This window comes from Pecten maximus, chromosome 3 (genome assembly GCF_902652985.1).
Source record: "Pecten maximus chromosome 3, xPecMax1.1, whole genome shotgun sequence".
NCBI classification, from domain to species: domain Eukaryota; kingdom Metazoa; phylum Mollusca; class Bivalvia; order Pectinida; family Pectinidae; genus Pecten; species Pecten maximus.
Window position 1 is genome coordinate 4,734,776 of NC_047017.1, and position 15,429 is coordinate 4,750,204.

General features: G+C 36.0%; 2 protein-coding genes across 2 annotated transcripts in view; one reads left to right on the forward strand and one right to left on the reverse strand.

Moving 5' to 3' along the window:
• The window catches only part of LOC117323000 (C-1-tetrahydrofolate synthase, cytoplasmic-like), a 26,787-nt gene extending 19,418 nt beyond the window's left edge, over positions 1-7,369 (reverse strand). Inside the window, exons 1-4 of the mRNA XM_033877979.1 lie at positions 7,237-7,369; positions 5,617-5,701; positions 4,636-4,749; positions 769-828 (exon numbers count right to left, since the gene is read on the reverse strand). Of these exons, the coding sequence (XP_033733870.1) occupies positions 769-828; positions 4,636-4,749; positions 5,617-5,701; positions 7,237-7,271 (294 nt within the window). The 5' untranslated portion in view covers positions 7,272-7,369. The remainder of the gene's footprint in view (positions 1-768; positions 829-4,635; positions 4,750-5,616; positions 5,702-7,236) is intronic.
• LOC117323001 (maleylacetoacetate isomerase-like) lies at positions 7,288-15,010 on the forward strand. Its single transcript, XM_033877980.1, has 7 exons — positions 7,288-7,373; positions 7,534-7,585; positions 9,017-9,068; positions 9,731-9,798; positions 10,430-10,510; positions 11,326-11,403; positions 14,855-15,010. Exons 2-7 carry the CDS (start codon positions 7,574-7,576, stop codon positions 14,993-14,995), a joined length of 432 nt encoding a protein of 143 aa, XP_033733871.1. The 5' UTR covers positions 7,288-7,373; positions 7,534-7,573; the 3' UTR covers positions 14,996-15,010.
• The last annotated feature ends 419 nt before the right edge of the window (positions 15,011-15,429 follow it).

The window sequence follows — 15,429 nt, forward strand, 5'->3', positions numbered from 1 at the left end:
TTGAATAGCCCACCATCTGATGATGGTGGGCTAAAAAGTTGATTTGACATCAAAATTAGATCTAAAAGTTGATCTGACGTCAAAATTACATCTGAAAAGTAATCTAATGGTGAAAAACCAGGGAACTTTACTGTCCAATCTGGTATTTTAGTGGCACTTAGATTTTGTTGTTTTTGTAAAACGCTCTATTTCATAGGTACTTTATTTCACCGAATATAGTATCGTTGAATTTGAAATCAACTGACACAGATGCACTGAAATTAAACTGAAGACATAGCTCTGAGAATGTTCATATACAATACAAGTATAACACAGTAGCATTTCAAACTGCAAGTTGTTCAGTCTGTGATCAAAATCAGCACTGTTTTAATGGAAATCATGGGGATATAACGTGCATTTACGAAACAAGAAACTGTACAATAATTAATTTCATGCTATAAAAAATTGTGGCAAAGGTAATTTGCGGACATATGAACACCTGGGCTAAGAATAAGCATGATATACTGTAAATCACTTATATTTCCTATGGTTTTTTTTTCGCATAAATATGTGAGGAGAGTAAATCGTGAATCCAAGTCTTTTATGATTATTTGTACGAGAATAACACCTTTGGACGGAGGCCAAATATGTTTGAAGAAGTTAGTTCGCGAAATAAAGTATTCAAGAAGAAATCTAAGTGATTTACTGTAAGTAAAAATCGAAAACTCACAAAAAATGATAATTTAACAGTATACCACGTACACATATTTGATGAGCTGATGAACTTACCTGGACAATGACACCATGAATTGATGGGTTATTGTTGAGCTTATCGACAGCTTGTAGCACCTATATATAACAAGAAATAATTAATATACAGATCAGCACACATTTTGAATGCTACGAACAACAAATATCTACCAATGCCAGTAGTTATATTGAATCCCACAAAAACATTCTCCATAAATAAGAGAACATCATTTACGTTAATATGAAAGTAAAGTCAATTCTGTCACATGTAAACTTCCAATGGAGGCAATAAATTAGGTCACATATGACAGTTGATTAATCTATGTTTTTTAAATTAATGAAAATAACATGAAAATGGAATTTCAAAACTACACAAAATCTGCAGCACAATCTCAAAAATAACAACTACATGTAGAAGTATGAAAATAGAATTCATCAGCCATCAAATAAATTAAGACATTACAGTGTATATGTATAGGATGTACTGTTCTATAAGAAATCTAAAGCAAGTTATTAAATACAAAACTGGAATAAAACGTACAGTTAAAATACTTTTATTTTGTTTAACGTCCTTTTATGGGTCAGTTTTTAAGGACAAGCCAGGTTTAGGAGGTGGAAGGAAAGCCGGAGTACCCGGAGAAAAACCACTGCCCTACGGTCATTACCAGGCAACTGCCCGAAGTGGGTTTCGAACTCGCAACCCAGGAGTGGAGGGCTAGTGATTGTGTGTTGGGACACCTTAACCACTCAGCCACCGAAATTCAAAACAGGAATAAAATATCATCACATGCTCTCATCAAATGAGTTAATCAAGGCATAATATGGTAACTTACATTGCTCAATGAAAGTGTGTACAATTTTAGAGGTCAATTTAAAGTGACTCAATGGTCAGATTTCCATTTCATAGCTTACAAGATTATAATGATTATTTTCATGAAGTACAAAATGACAACTGTTGAAATGCAATTGCTGTGATATTTATCAACTTGAGCTAAAAAAAAATCGAAAAAGTCCTTATCAACAATATTTCCCCCAAACAAGTTTTGGTTCAGGCCATATAAAGCTGAAAAAAACATGTAAAATATATTGTTTTCTGGAGGTGTGAACATAATTTGAAGTAATTATAAATTCATTTTCGAAGATGTTAACATCATCAATATATAAAAAAAAAATACCCCAAATCCCTGCTTTTCATGATCACCCCAAAAATGAAATAGGATAAAATTGTACAAAATTGTCATATGACATTGAACACCCTATGTGGTCCGAGTATATAGTTGTTGTAATACATTTTACATTGATGGTCTTTCTGAGAAACCAACAGGGATATCATTAACGATTCAGCATCATCATCAAAATTTGCACTCCTTCATCATGACAAGAAAAAACCCCATTTACATTATGGGGAAGTTTGGATAAGGTATTGTGCATATTAAGCAATTGAAATCCTTAATGGATTGTAGCAAATAAGGAAACTATTTTTAGGAAACGGAATTTTTACCACTCCTAATTGAAGAAACCAAGCTATAACTAAATGTATATAGCATTAAAACAAAACTAGAACTGTCGTCCAGAGGGCCAACTCATACCCCCCGCTCCTGCAACCCCCATCGTTACTATGTGTTCATTTATACAATAAACGAGATATACAGTTAAATCTCACTTAGTCGTATTCAGTTTTCTTGGTTACCCTTATTCTTTTTTTTTATCTATATTATGAATAAATTGTTGTACATGACATTATGAAATGATTTCACATGAGAAAATCTTTTCAATTGATCAATTTATAACAAAGACAAAATTAAAAAGATTATGAGAAAGGTAAAGTGTGAATGGGATTTATTCAAAAAATTACGACGTGATATAGATTACGCACATCTACAATGTATAAGGATTATTGTCATGAAGTTTCGTTGAAATCAGATAAGTAGTTTAGGGGAAGTAGACGGTACATCGTTGCGTCAAACTCGCCCACAAAACTAAGTTTTGTGCCCTGGTTACAATGGTAACCAAAAAATTACGACGTGATATAGATTACGCACACCTACAATGTATAAGGATAATTGTCATGAAAAAACTAAGTTCTGTACCCTGGTTACCATGGTAACCATAAGAGTAGACCAAAAAACTAAGTTTTGTGCCCTGGTTACCATGGTAATCAAAAAATTATGATGTTATATAGATTACGCACATTTACAATGTATAAGGGTTATTGTCATGAAGTTTCGTTGAAATTGGATAAGTAGTTTAGGAGGAGTAGCCTGTACATCGTTGCATCTACAAACTCGCCCAAAAAACTAAGTTTTGTGCCCTGGTTACCATGGTAACCAGAAAATTACAACGTGATATAGATAACGCACATCTACAATGTATAAGGATTATTGCCATGAAGTTTCGTTGAAATCGGATCAGTAGTTTAGGAGGAGTAGCCGGTACATCGTGGTGTCTAGACGGACGGACGGACAACCTGATTCCAGTATACCCCCCCTAACTTCGTTGCGGGGGGTATGACTATGTTGGCTTGGAATTATGATAATATATATAATAATTGTATCTAATGTTGTCGTAGGACAATATAGTATTGTGTCCCAGAAACAAATCCCCTTCTCACTCTTTTTTATTGTACTGTTGTAATGATGTTTCCGGTATCTAGATCAGTGTCTACCTTGTACGTTTCAGCTGTTAATGTATTCAGCTGGGGACACATTGAGGTCACCTGTCATACATAACAACACTGAAATTAATTGTGTCACCTTTTCCTCTCTGTCATAGGTGGAGTTCATGAATATACGGGCAAAAATTGTCTTTCTTCTTCATTTGTGATTCAATGAGTTACATACAATTGTATCTATTCATGAAACACAATGGATGAAATGTATTCACTAGTGTAGTACATTGATCTGAAGGAAAACTGCCAAGTCTCACATTCTTGGAAGAGAGGTAAGTACTGTAATATATCTCTAAAGGCTAATTAGATCTAGCTGCTATAATTAATTATCAAATAATAAAGATAATCAATTATAAACTGTGACCACATACATACACAAGTATAATCATGTTGACCTTAAGCTGTAAGATGAAAAAATACCTGTCCAGTGTGGAATGCCGACAGACCCATTCATTTGTACATGACTATATATTATGTATCTACCGGTATATAGACATGATTTGTTATTTCAGATATCACAGTTATAAGCTAACTGCTAAAACACCTACAGGATCAGCAGTATGTTTTTTTTCAGTAACACAGACCTGGCAGAACCTATCAGTAAGAAACCCTACACCACGTTTTAGAGTGCTCATATTCAAATTAATTCATTATACTTCATTTTACATGCACTCCTCTATTCCACCTTTCTTTCAATTAACGTGAAAAGTTTTGTGAGTTATGCCTCAAACAGACAGACAATATATGTTGGAAAGAACAATAAACAGGCAAAAAGTTCAGTTTCTCTGAATAACCTTTGGCTTTTATTTTGGGGGGTTGGATGCGAGTCACCAAATTACTTCTGTTAGAATCGGAGTTGAGTGACTTTGACCTACCTCATATTGAGTGGAAGTCTGGGGGACTTGGACAAAGATGACATTGCCCTGGAGGGACATGGGTGACCTTTGCCTACATTGGCCTGGGGGAGGTCTTTGAAAGCTGTGAGTGACCTTGACCTGCCTAATATTTGGTGGACTGGTTAAGTGACTAGCCTATTGTCTAGTACCTCACATCGGGTTGAAGTCTAGGGGGTTTAGACATAGCTAGTCAACCTTGACCTAGATTGGTCTGGAGGAAGTCCATAAGAGCTGAATATAAGTGACCTTGACCTACCCTGTCCTGGGTGGAAGCATTTGGGAGTTGGATGCAATTAACATTCAGACACTATAATGGACTTGAGTGACCTTGACCTACTGTACCTGTTCCTGGGTAGAACTTCGTGGAAGCTTGATGTGTTCAGCCTTGACCCCTACAAGAGCAGCATTCTTTACTTTCTGGCCAATGTATACAGTGGAATCTTCTCTGCCTCCAACCTACAATGAAGATATATGCAACAAATTACCTGACTGCAAAATTGGATACCTTCATATATTCCAGACTAAGGAGAAACGCTGAACTTCATTGCCAAAGACACATGGGCCATGGTCAAAGAAGAGCATAGAGGTTAATAACATATAACTGTATTTGGTTTGGTTTTATTTGTTTAACGTCCTATCAACAGCTGAGGTCATTTAAGGATGGCCTCACATGCGGGCAATTTGCATGCATGCGTGTGGTGAGTGCGTATGTATGTTTTGGAAGGCTGTGGTATGTATGTGTTATGTCTCCTTGTGATAGGCCGGATCTTTTGCCGATTTATAGTGCTACCTCACTGAAGCATACTGCCAAAGAAACCATAACTCTGTAATCTCCAAAGTTGATCAACATATTTTTAAAACAAATTTGATCGTAACTGAGCCATACTGCAGGCAAAACAGTATTTGTAAATGTGGGCATTTCTTTTCGCAGTTGGATGTAACAAATTGTGAGCAACCATAAACTGGCCTTACTCATTGAATTAAACACACTTCTCTTCAAGCAAATAGCAAAATTGACTACTTTGGGCCTCAGGTATACCAGTTAATGTATTCACATAGACAGTCAGACAAAGTTTTTTTTTTAAGTTTTTAGTATACATGTACTTGATTCATTTAATCTTAAAAATCTGACTGCTGTCAATGCAAGCTGTTACTGTAGGTATGTTTAGGCAAATTTGGTTTTTTATAATAGCTATTGTTTGTTTGATGGGTTTATCTGACCCCTTATGAACAGCCAGGGTCATTTTGAGGAGGAGTCACCTTGTAGTAGCTGGTGGCTACCTCACTAACAACAAGTGCAATTAGGGTAAAGAGTCTTCTTACCTGCAAAATGGCTAAACCAGGTAGAAATCCAGTATATTTCTGTTGTAGTTCTTCTATCTCTTTCTTGAGTCCATTTCGTATGTCTCTATGTAATGTCAATAAGAAAAAAATCACAACACATGTACTACATATTTCTCTTTGACTGCAAATTGTTTTGTTTTTTTTTACTCTCATAAATTAAGAAATACTATCTTACAAATAAGCCTCTTTCAAAACTTTGAAACAAGGAAAAAATTCCTGGTTAATTTATAGTCTTTGAAGCCTACATTATGAATAATGCTCATTTTGATCAAATTACTTTTTATATACAGGTAAAAGGACTACTTGTGTAATGAGTAGGCCTATCAATTTCAATTTCAATTTCAATTTATTTATTCCAAATGCAACACAGCATATAGGATAACACAGTATTCATATAATATGTATACATATTGCAACTTGAAGGACAAGATGGCGGAGGGCACAACGCAGGCAATATACTTACGACACATAATAATGAATAACATAATGATTTGGAAAACTTGTAACTGATGCATATCAAAAGGCTATCTGATGGTGGCCCTTTTAAATTCAGATCTGGCCTAAAAGAATAGTTGAGGAAGTTTCAACATCAAAGAAATGAAAGTATTCAAAGCGTGGAACTGCATGGAGGCACATTACGTCGAAAAAAGCTCAGAGATACTGTTAGTCATATGTAATAATACTATTAGATATATTGATCAACCAGGCACATTTTGCACAAATCAAGGGCCATTACTCCAGAAAACAATCTGACTGGCTAATAATATGTGACCTTGCTCAATCATTTGTATAATGTTTGAGGTTTGTGGAAGTAGTCAGTAAGTCCTATTTGTTGTCAATTCAGCTGCCAGAAATGAATTGTCTGTCATCCACAGCTACAGTGATGTGCCAAAAGTAATCTGTCACGAAATATTTTTACTATATATATATATTTCATGCATTTCGACAAATTTTCAATGAATTGTATGACTTTGTTTTGCAGAGCATTCTCGTGAAATTCCATACATTAGTAGACAATTGTTAGTTGATTCTCCTACAAGTATTATTTTTACATACTTTTCAACTGTTTAATTTTCCTGAATAGTTTAATATAGAAATGTAACGTGTGACATCATTTTGATCTTTATATAATCTTACTTAATATTATGCTATTTCTTTTTTCAGAAAAAAATAACATTGAATATTTCTAGCAATCAACTACGAAAATTTATTTAAAATTTTATCAGAGGAATGCGCAAATAATTCTCTACTACGGCAGCCCGAATTTTATGACGATCTTCATGTATGTGAAGTTTCAATAAATCCCATTTCAAAACGAATTGAAAATTTATCAAAATGCACGAAATATATATATATAAATTATATTGTTACAAAAAGAAAATTTCAATGTTAGATCTATTTCATGAAGTCCTTTACACAGACAGATACGCCACTTTGAGTAAATAAAACGGTGATCGTTCGATAACCTATATTTACACAGCCCGGCCTTTTCCCCCCGTCGATATACATGTGCAAAGTATGCATGCTTCAAATAAAAACAACAAAAGTGTCAGTTAGCATTATTCACTTCAGCAAATACTATAGATGAGTACAACTTACTCTGACACCTCCTTGCCGCTGAGAATTTGTGCCATTATCGTTTATTTCCAGCTGAACGAGACGTTTCGCTGCGTTCCTGGGTGTCCTCCAGTCTGGGGCTTGAACTTTGATGTCGGTCAAGGATATCGCCTCATTCAGTATGTAGTTTCGGATTTCAGAACAAACATTAGAAATATCTTTCTCGTATAAAGTCATGAAATTATTATGTCATGCAATCAATAGCAGTTTATATTATACATTTGATTGCTTACATAGATAAGCTAATGTAACTTTTTTTTTCTTCAAATTTACTCCTAGGTACGAAACAGCGCCTCTTCTCTGAAAATAACAAAACGTAATGATGGCGAAGGTAAGCACGTACACGTTAGCCGGCAGATCTAGAATGCACTGTGGATAGTCAGAGATCACTTTCCATATTAACCTACCATATGATGTCACTGTCCTCTCGCTCAAGAACTAGAACTCAATGACGTCATTTAATCTTATGATAAACTGGTGGATTATTATCACCCTTGACAAAATCAACAGGTTGCGTTGGGGAAAGAAAGTTTGCATGTATATACATATATTCATAACGTTACACAAGTTTGTGAGACATAACAACGGGGGTCAGTGGGTAGTAAAACATCTGACAAGCGATCTATATGTATTGGGTGTATTTCAACAATGTGGATGCCAGTTACAGGATAAATAAAAATATATCATATGTACCGGTATAATATATATACAATGTAGATGTCTATACATGTAGCTGCTGCCTTGTACCACAGGTGCCTGACTCGTTTTATAAAATAATAACATATAAAGTACATATAAAACGAGTCAGGCACCTGTGCTTGTACTGTATGTGGGGCCGCGGTGGCATAGTGGTAAGGTGTCCCGACTGGGTTATGAGTTTGAAACCCACGTGGGGCAGTTGGCTGGTACTGACCTTTAGTCGGTGGTTTTTCTCCGGGTACTCCAGCTTTCCTCCACCTCCAGAACCAGGCACGTCCTTAAATGACCCTTGCTGTTAATAGGTCATTAAACAAAAGAAACCAAAATCGAAAATATGTTAGTATTGTGACCGGACCGGAAATCAAACATGATACCTCCCGCTTGGTAGGCGAGCGTTCCAATCATAGAGCCAAAAGTCTGAACGTTAGACTCGAGGGCCTAACGCTGCCTGATTTTACCACATTAGGTAAGGCCTATAAACATGTCCCTGAGGCTGAATTAATAAGCTGGATGACAGAAAAGTATTTCATAATTAGCACTTTTCTATGTCTGCATAGGCAAATAAAGTACATGCAAATTACATGTTCATTTTATATAGCATTCTTTGTTTCAAAAAGAAGTTTTCATACTTTCAAAGTTTTGTTTCAATTACTCAAGGCCGTTTATCCAAACAAATAAATATGTTAGAAATTTTTCCATATATAAAAATATGAGACTATTTTATTTGCTTCCCTGTTTCCCAAATTTATTTTTCTATTTCAGTTTTATGTGATGTATGGGAGCTGCACTCTCCTTTTTTTAATATTTCTTCATCCAGGCATGAAACTATAGTGTTGTAAACCAATCAATGTTGATAGCAATGCTTATTTGATCAAACCTTACCATTTTGTTAACCATTGCTTTGTACATTTACCCAATGGTAATAATACTGTAGGATTTATCTCCCCTCATACTACAGAAGCAACACTCCATATGTACAACTAATAAACACAGTAAAAACACATATCAGTTATTAGATATCCTGTTTTACGTACTCAGTAATATTTGACTTTTCTGTATTTAGCCAGTGCTGTATACCTACTTTCGGAGTTCCTGTTCCTGGAGAGTAAGAATTGGTATGTTTTTGTTTTTTGTTTGTTTTACATGAAATTGGAAATAAGGGAAAAAAAGCTTTTGTAATTTGTAATTTCCATTTTCTATTGTGTTTTATCATCAAAACTATTTTGATAATGGTACAATTAGTTGTAAATAAATCTGCAAGCAACAACATGATTGAATTTGATTGAATGCAATATAACATTTGTCATAGATATCACTAGACCTATATGATTTGTAAGGAAAAAACCTAGTATGAAACTTTCTTTTACCTTGAATATCGCAGGAAAAGTGTCATTTTGTATGTAGAAAATGAGCAGGTAAAAATTATCCTTACGATAATAATGAGTTGGCAGGAAACATTCAACGATATCTCCTTAATTACAATTAAAACAATGTGAGGCACTTCTAAATATATTTATTTACATTGAAAATCATTTCACTTAAACTGGACATACATTTTTCAAGTGAATATCCTATGACTAAGGAATTTCCAAACTGGAGATATCATATAGTTCTAATTCCTTGACAGTTATATGGTTGATTTCATCTTAAATATTTTCATATAATTATGAGTATGAATAATTCTATAGAGATATGAAAACTTACAAGGTGACTACCTGAAAAGGAAGTGATTTGATGGTACAATCAATTATGACATACTTGGTAATGTATATTTCAGCTCTAGCATGGAAAGGAATTGAGTATGAATCCCAATATGTGAATTTGGTGAAAGATGGAGGACAACAGGTGAGAAGTGGTACAATAATCATTTTCATAATAGCTTCTTCATTGTATTTTTTTTTTTTTTAATTTTCAAATTGATTGTGGATAAGACATTCAACGTAGGACGGGATTATTCCCAAATATTCATGGTCCTGTGCAGAGAAAATGTGAAAAATAGGAAAAATGGGAGAAGGGGGGAGGGGGGGGGGGGGGGGGTATTCTTAAGCATGGGCTCATACCCTGGACCTGGTAATAATATACAGTAGATGTACTAGTAGCTATAGCGGTATCTAAGACACTAAAGAAATAAAAAAGCGTCAGTACAAGGAGCCTGCTCATGTAATATTAATGATAGTTAAAATTAAATATTTTTCATTAATTTAATTGGAAAATATATTATTAAGTACTCAGCTTGTCTTGTGTGAAGGACAGTATTAACATTATCTAATTATATAACTTGGAAATTATTTTGTTACTGATTATGAGAAATGTGAAAGTTAATATTACTTTTTTTGACTGAGGTTCTGTAACTGGAAGTAAATAGCTTGTATGAGGTATTAACTAAAAGCGCTTGGTAAATAAAAATATTAAAAAGTTCATGTATAGGAAACTTTATATCTAATGATTTACCTATCTGATATTATCTCTTGTACAGAGAAAGGAGGATTATTCCACCATAAATCCAATGAAACAAGTACCAGCATTAGTGATGAATGGCAGTACAATGACACAGTCTGTGAGTATTTCTTGTTGTTTTAATATGCATGCTGCAAGACTTATAGCACTAGAATGAATATTCATACCCTGCCTACACTGCTCTGTGATGACCATCTGTCAGAAATTTGCCAATTGTTGTCCTGAGCTTCGTTATAAGAGCTAGACCGGCACATACTCCGGTCCTTCCCTTCTAAGCTTAATTAACAGAATTCTCGCACGCCTAAAGCTGAAACATGTGAACGGCACTCATGAATAAACAACGGATATTCAGAAAACTGAATGTTGGGCTCACTCCTTATAGCTTCTAACCTAGAATTCCAGACGGTTAATCAACTACCTTTCACTGTGTACTATGATTTTCATAAGCTAAATATGGTTTTACAGCATTAATTTGTATACCGTTAAAACCTGTGTAATTTACGCATTTATTGTGTTTAAAAAAAATTGTTGTAGTGGGGGATGCATAGATCACGTTGATAGATAGACCATCCCTAGATTTTCCCATCCATTTCGGCTTTGGCCTCCATGACAGAGTCCAAAATAAGATTCTTCCTGTCTCATCGTGAAGAATTATTTAACTGTGAATAATATTGAAGACAATATTATGGTTTTCCATGTCATTCTTGACATCTTCGCCTCTATTGTTCCATTATTACATATCTATGTGGATTATGTTCAACAGGTGTGCTGGCATATTTCATTGCCATTTTGATGATGTCACAATATATATCTATGAGGTCATAAGTAAAAATATGAGTTTGATGTATTCACAAAATAATAATGATTATCATGTGATTTTCATAAATCCACATGTGTTTCTTTGTATTATTTCAGGTAGCAATGTTGGAATACCTAGAAGAGGTCCATCCAGAAAAGCCTCTTTTACCCAAAGATCCACTGGAAAGAGTCAAAGTAATTAGGGTTTTTGATTAAATTAATTACTTGGTTCTCAGGCCAATTTTTTCTAAAATGAGGTTAGGGCGTTTGTTTTCTCTCATATCTCGCCATGTTGGATAGAGTTTTCCCATGTAAGATAGCTATGCAAGATAAATCTATCTTACATAGCATTTCACGCGCGCGGATTAATCTGCGTTCAAGGGGGACAACTCTCACAACGTCGTCTGCTTGTGTTCACATCCGACAGTCCTTATCCTCGGTGTCGGTTTTGAAACGTTGGACTTAACTATAAAAATACATGCATTCTTAGATAAATATATATCATATCAGCAGTAAATCAATAGGGCTACACGGTTAAACGATTAGACATTTCATCTGAGCGAACATATAACTCCGTTACTGTAACAAACAGTTAGACTACGCCTACAGGCCTGTTGTAACAGTTACAGTACAGTACAGACTGGCCTACCCGACATACTTGTCATTTGTCATTAAAAACATGTAAAAACACACAATCACCTGGCAATGACAGGAAGTAAAATAAAAGCCATACATCAAAAAATATAAAAAAGAAAATGTCAAACGTCACAACCTATGAAATGGTTCCGTTTGCGTCAGCAGGGGGCCCTGGAATTTGTTTACTCTACTGTACTGTCAGTAACTGTTAGGTCTACTCAGTAACCTGTGTATTTGGAAGTTGGGAATTGGCTCTTAAATGAACGAACATTCGGTAAAAATGACACCCCTCGATGTTCATATAAAAATATTTATTTTAATTGTAACTCAGAGTCTATATTTGTGTAACCATGAAAACTAACTGCCATCCTAGCCTTTCAATATGATCATCGTTAGCCTATCGACTGACCTACCTTCGTCATTCCATCAAGACAACCGGTTAAACACATATAATCCTATGTCACAGAAAAGATCGAATACTCGTACAGAGTCACTGTTCGCTGGTTCACACACGAAGTTGCCAAAATCACAGTGAATTTAAAATTACAAGCCACGAAACATCGCCGCGTCATGGCGATCGAGATCGACATCACTCTCAATATCCTTGAACTATGAATGGAATTCCAATGACAGTCGTGACGTCATGCAGTGACGTAGTATTTTATAAAAAAAAAATTGACTTGACATTTAAAAGTACAGTGTTTTCTGTGAAATGATTAAATATGTCGAGGTGCAAATCAAATTATATGTGAAGTTGGAAAACTCATTTCAGCGTTGGCTTTCAGTATTGTTGATAGAACTTCTTTTTCTCGGATGTTGACAATTTGATCACGGCCACGTAAAAGTCGGTCAAGTTACGGTAATTTTTATCGGCGAATTGTCCATTCGTTCATCACTTAACCACAAAATGAATGAAATTTGTGGTCAAACATAGTTTGCAAAAATAGGATATGATCTTTCAGAATATCACAAGTATATTTAGTAAAAACGTCAAATAAAGAAATTAAAAAAATGAAGAAAATGGATGGCTGAGGGACACTTTCGCCAGAAATTCGGTAATGATATGAGAGAAAAAGACTCTTTCATTATGTGTGTATATAGGATAGGGATATTCCACCCTCGGGATCACAAAATGTGGTAAAACCCTCGGCAAGCCTCGGGTTTCACCACATTTTGTGACCCCTCGGGTGGAATATCCCTATCCTACATATACACATATGAAAGAGTCTTATAATATTTTCTATCATTTTATTGATGAAAAACAGATAAGAGTGGACCTGAGAACCAAGTAAATTTTTATAATTTTTTATTTATTTTTTTTTTTTATTCTTATTAGCTCACCTGGTCCGAAGGACCAAGGTGAGCTTATGCCATACCGTTGCGTCCGTCGTCTGTCGTCCGTCCGTCCGTCCGTCCGTCCGTCAACAATTGACTTCTTCTTCATAACCACACATCAGAATTTGACCAAATTTGGTCAGAAGCATCCCTATGGGTAGGGGACTCAGAATTGTACAAATGATGGGAGTGACCCCCTGGGGGCCTCTGAGGCGGGGCCAAAAGGGGTCATTTTTGCGCTATTGATATAAACGACTTCTTCTCTGAAACCAAGCAATGGCTATCACTCATATTTGCCTGGTAGCATCACTATTGGGTGGAGATTCAAAATTGTACAAATGATGGGGCTGACCCCCCAGGGGCCTGAGGGGCAGGGCCAAATGTGGTCAATCTGGCTATATTGATATAAACGAATTCTTCTCTGAAACCAAGCAATGGCTATCACTCATATTTGCCTGGTAGCATCACTATGGGGTGGGGATTCAAAATTGTACAAATGATGGGACTGACACCCCAGGGGCCTGAGGGGCGGGGCCAAATGTGGTCAATCGGGCTATATTCATATAATTGACTTCTTCTCTGGAACCAAACAATGGATATCTCTCATATTTTACTGGAAGCATCACTATTGGGTAGGAATTTGAAATTGTACAAATGACAGGGCTGACCCCCTGGGGTCTGAGGGGCGGGGCCAAAAGGGGTCAGTTTTACAGAATTGATATAAACGACTTCTGCTCTGAATCTAAGCAATGGATATCACTCATATTTATCTGGTAGCATCCCTATGGAGTGGGGATTCAAAATTGTACAAATGGTGGGGCTGACCCCCAAGGGGTCTGAGGGGCGGGGCCAAATGGGGTCAATTTGGCTTTCTTAATATAAACGACTTCTTCTCTGAAACCAAGCGATGGATATCGCTCATATTTGCCTGGTAGCATCACTATGGGGTGGGGATTAAAAATTGTACAAATGATGGAGCTGACCCCCCTGGGGCCTGAGGGGCGGGGCCAAATGTGGTCAATTGGGCTATATTGATATTAGCAACTTCTTCTCTGAAACCAAGCAATGGATATTGCTCATATTTGCCTGGTAGCATCACTATTGGGTGGGCATTCAGAATTGTACAAATGGTGAGGCTGACCCCCCGGGGGCCTGAGGGGCGGGGCCAAGAGGGGTCAATTTGGCTGAATTGATATGAACAACTTCTTCTCTGAAACTAAGCAATGGATATCACTCACATTTGTGTGGTAGCATCCCTATGGGGTTGTGCCAAAAGTTAATTTTATTTCATGGATAAATGCATTTTTTGACATCAAATCCTCACGTACCCATATGAAATGCCTATGATATATTGACATAGCAATACCAGTGACAAATATACTTAATCATCATTCTTGTTTCATATCTCATGAAATCCAGGTGAGCGATACAGGCCCTCTGGGCCTCTTGTTTATTTTTATTTATTCATTTTATTTTTTGATCTTTATGTAATGTCATATTTCCTTTTTTCTATTTTTTTTTTAACTCTTCCTATACCTGATAACAGGTGTCAGGTGCCTTTCTGAAAAGAGGGGGATATTTCTGAATCCCTGACAGAGACTTATACTATTGAGCTCTAAAGTTGTTTCAAATATACATGTACATGAAAAAGAAAATTTGATCATCTTTTTCAAAGGTGCGAGAGATCGTCTCTGTGATCTCCGGAGGAATTCAGCCTCTTCAGAATCTCAGTGTGCTTCAGAAAATTGGAGATGAGGGTAAAATGGAGTGGGGCAAGTTCTGGATAGATAAGGGATTCCACGGTAAGTTTATTTGATCATAAACTTTCAAAATGAAGTGCTTTTTTTCTTTTTTTTTCTTTTTCTTTACTGAACTTTCATAAGCAGTTGGGGTATACCACCAACTCTATTGGGGGGAGGGGGCTTAGGTCTTCACACCATCTGCCCTTTAGTCTGTTTATCTGGAGCATACCATTATTTCTTTTATAGGGAGCATAGGTCTTCACTTTATCTGCCTCTCTGTGAGTTTTTCTGGAGCAATATTAATCTACTAGCTTTATATAGTTTACGCTAGGATCCAAATGACTGCAGTTGTCTGTCCATCACACACTCCCATAAACACCGGTGTATCAGGAGAAAGCCTTGTATATCGTCTGTCTCAGATGGTAAAATGTCATACTGTGTAGAGTTATTTATCATGTACCATTGATTTCACTTTATTCACAGCAAGTATTTATACACTTAATGGTCT

Coding starts and splice junctions, on each gene's coding strand:
- LOC117323001 (XM_033877980.1), top strand. Junction 9,069..9,730: donor TTCCTGGAGAGTAAGAATTG/GTATGTTTTTGT, acceptor TGTATATTTCAG/CTCTAGCATGGAAAGGAATT. Junction 9,799..10,429: donor TGAAAGATGGAGGACAACAG/GTGAGAAGTGGT, acceptor TCTCTTGTACAG/AGAAAGGAGGATTATTCCAC.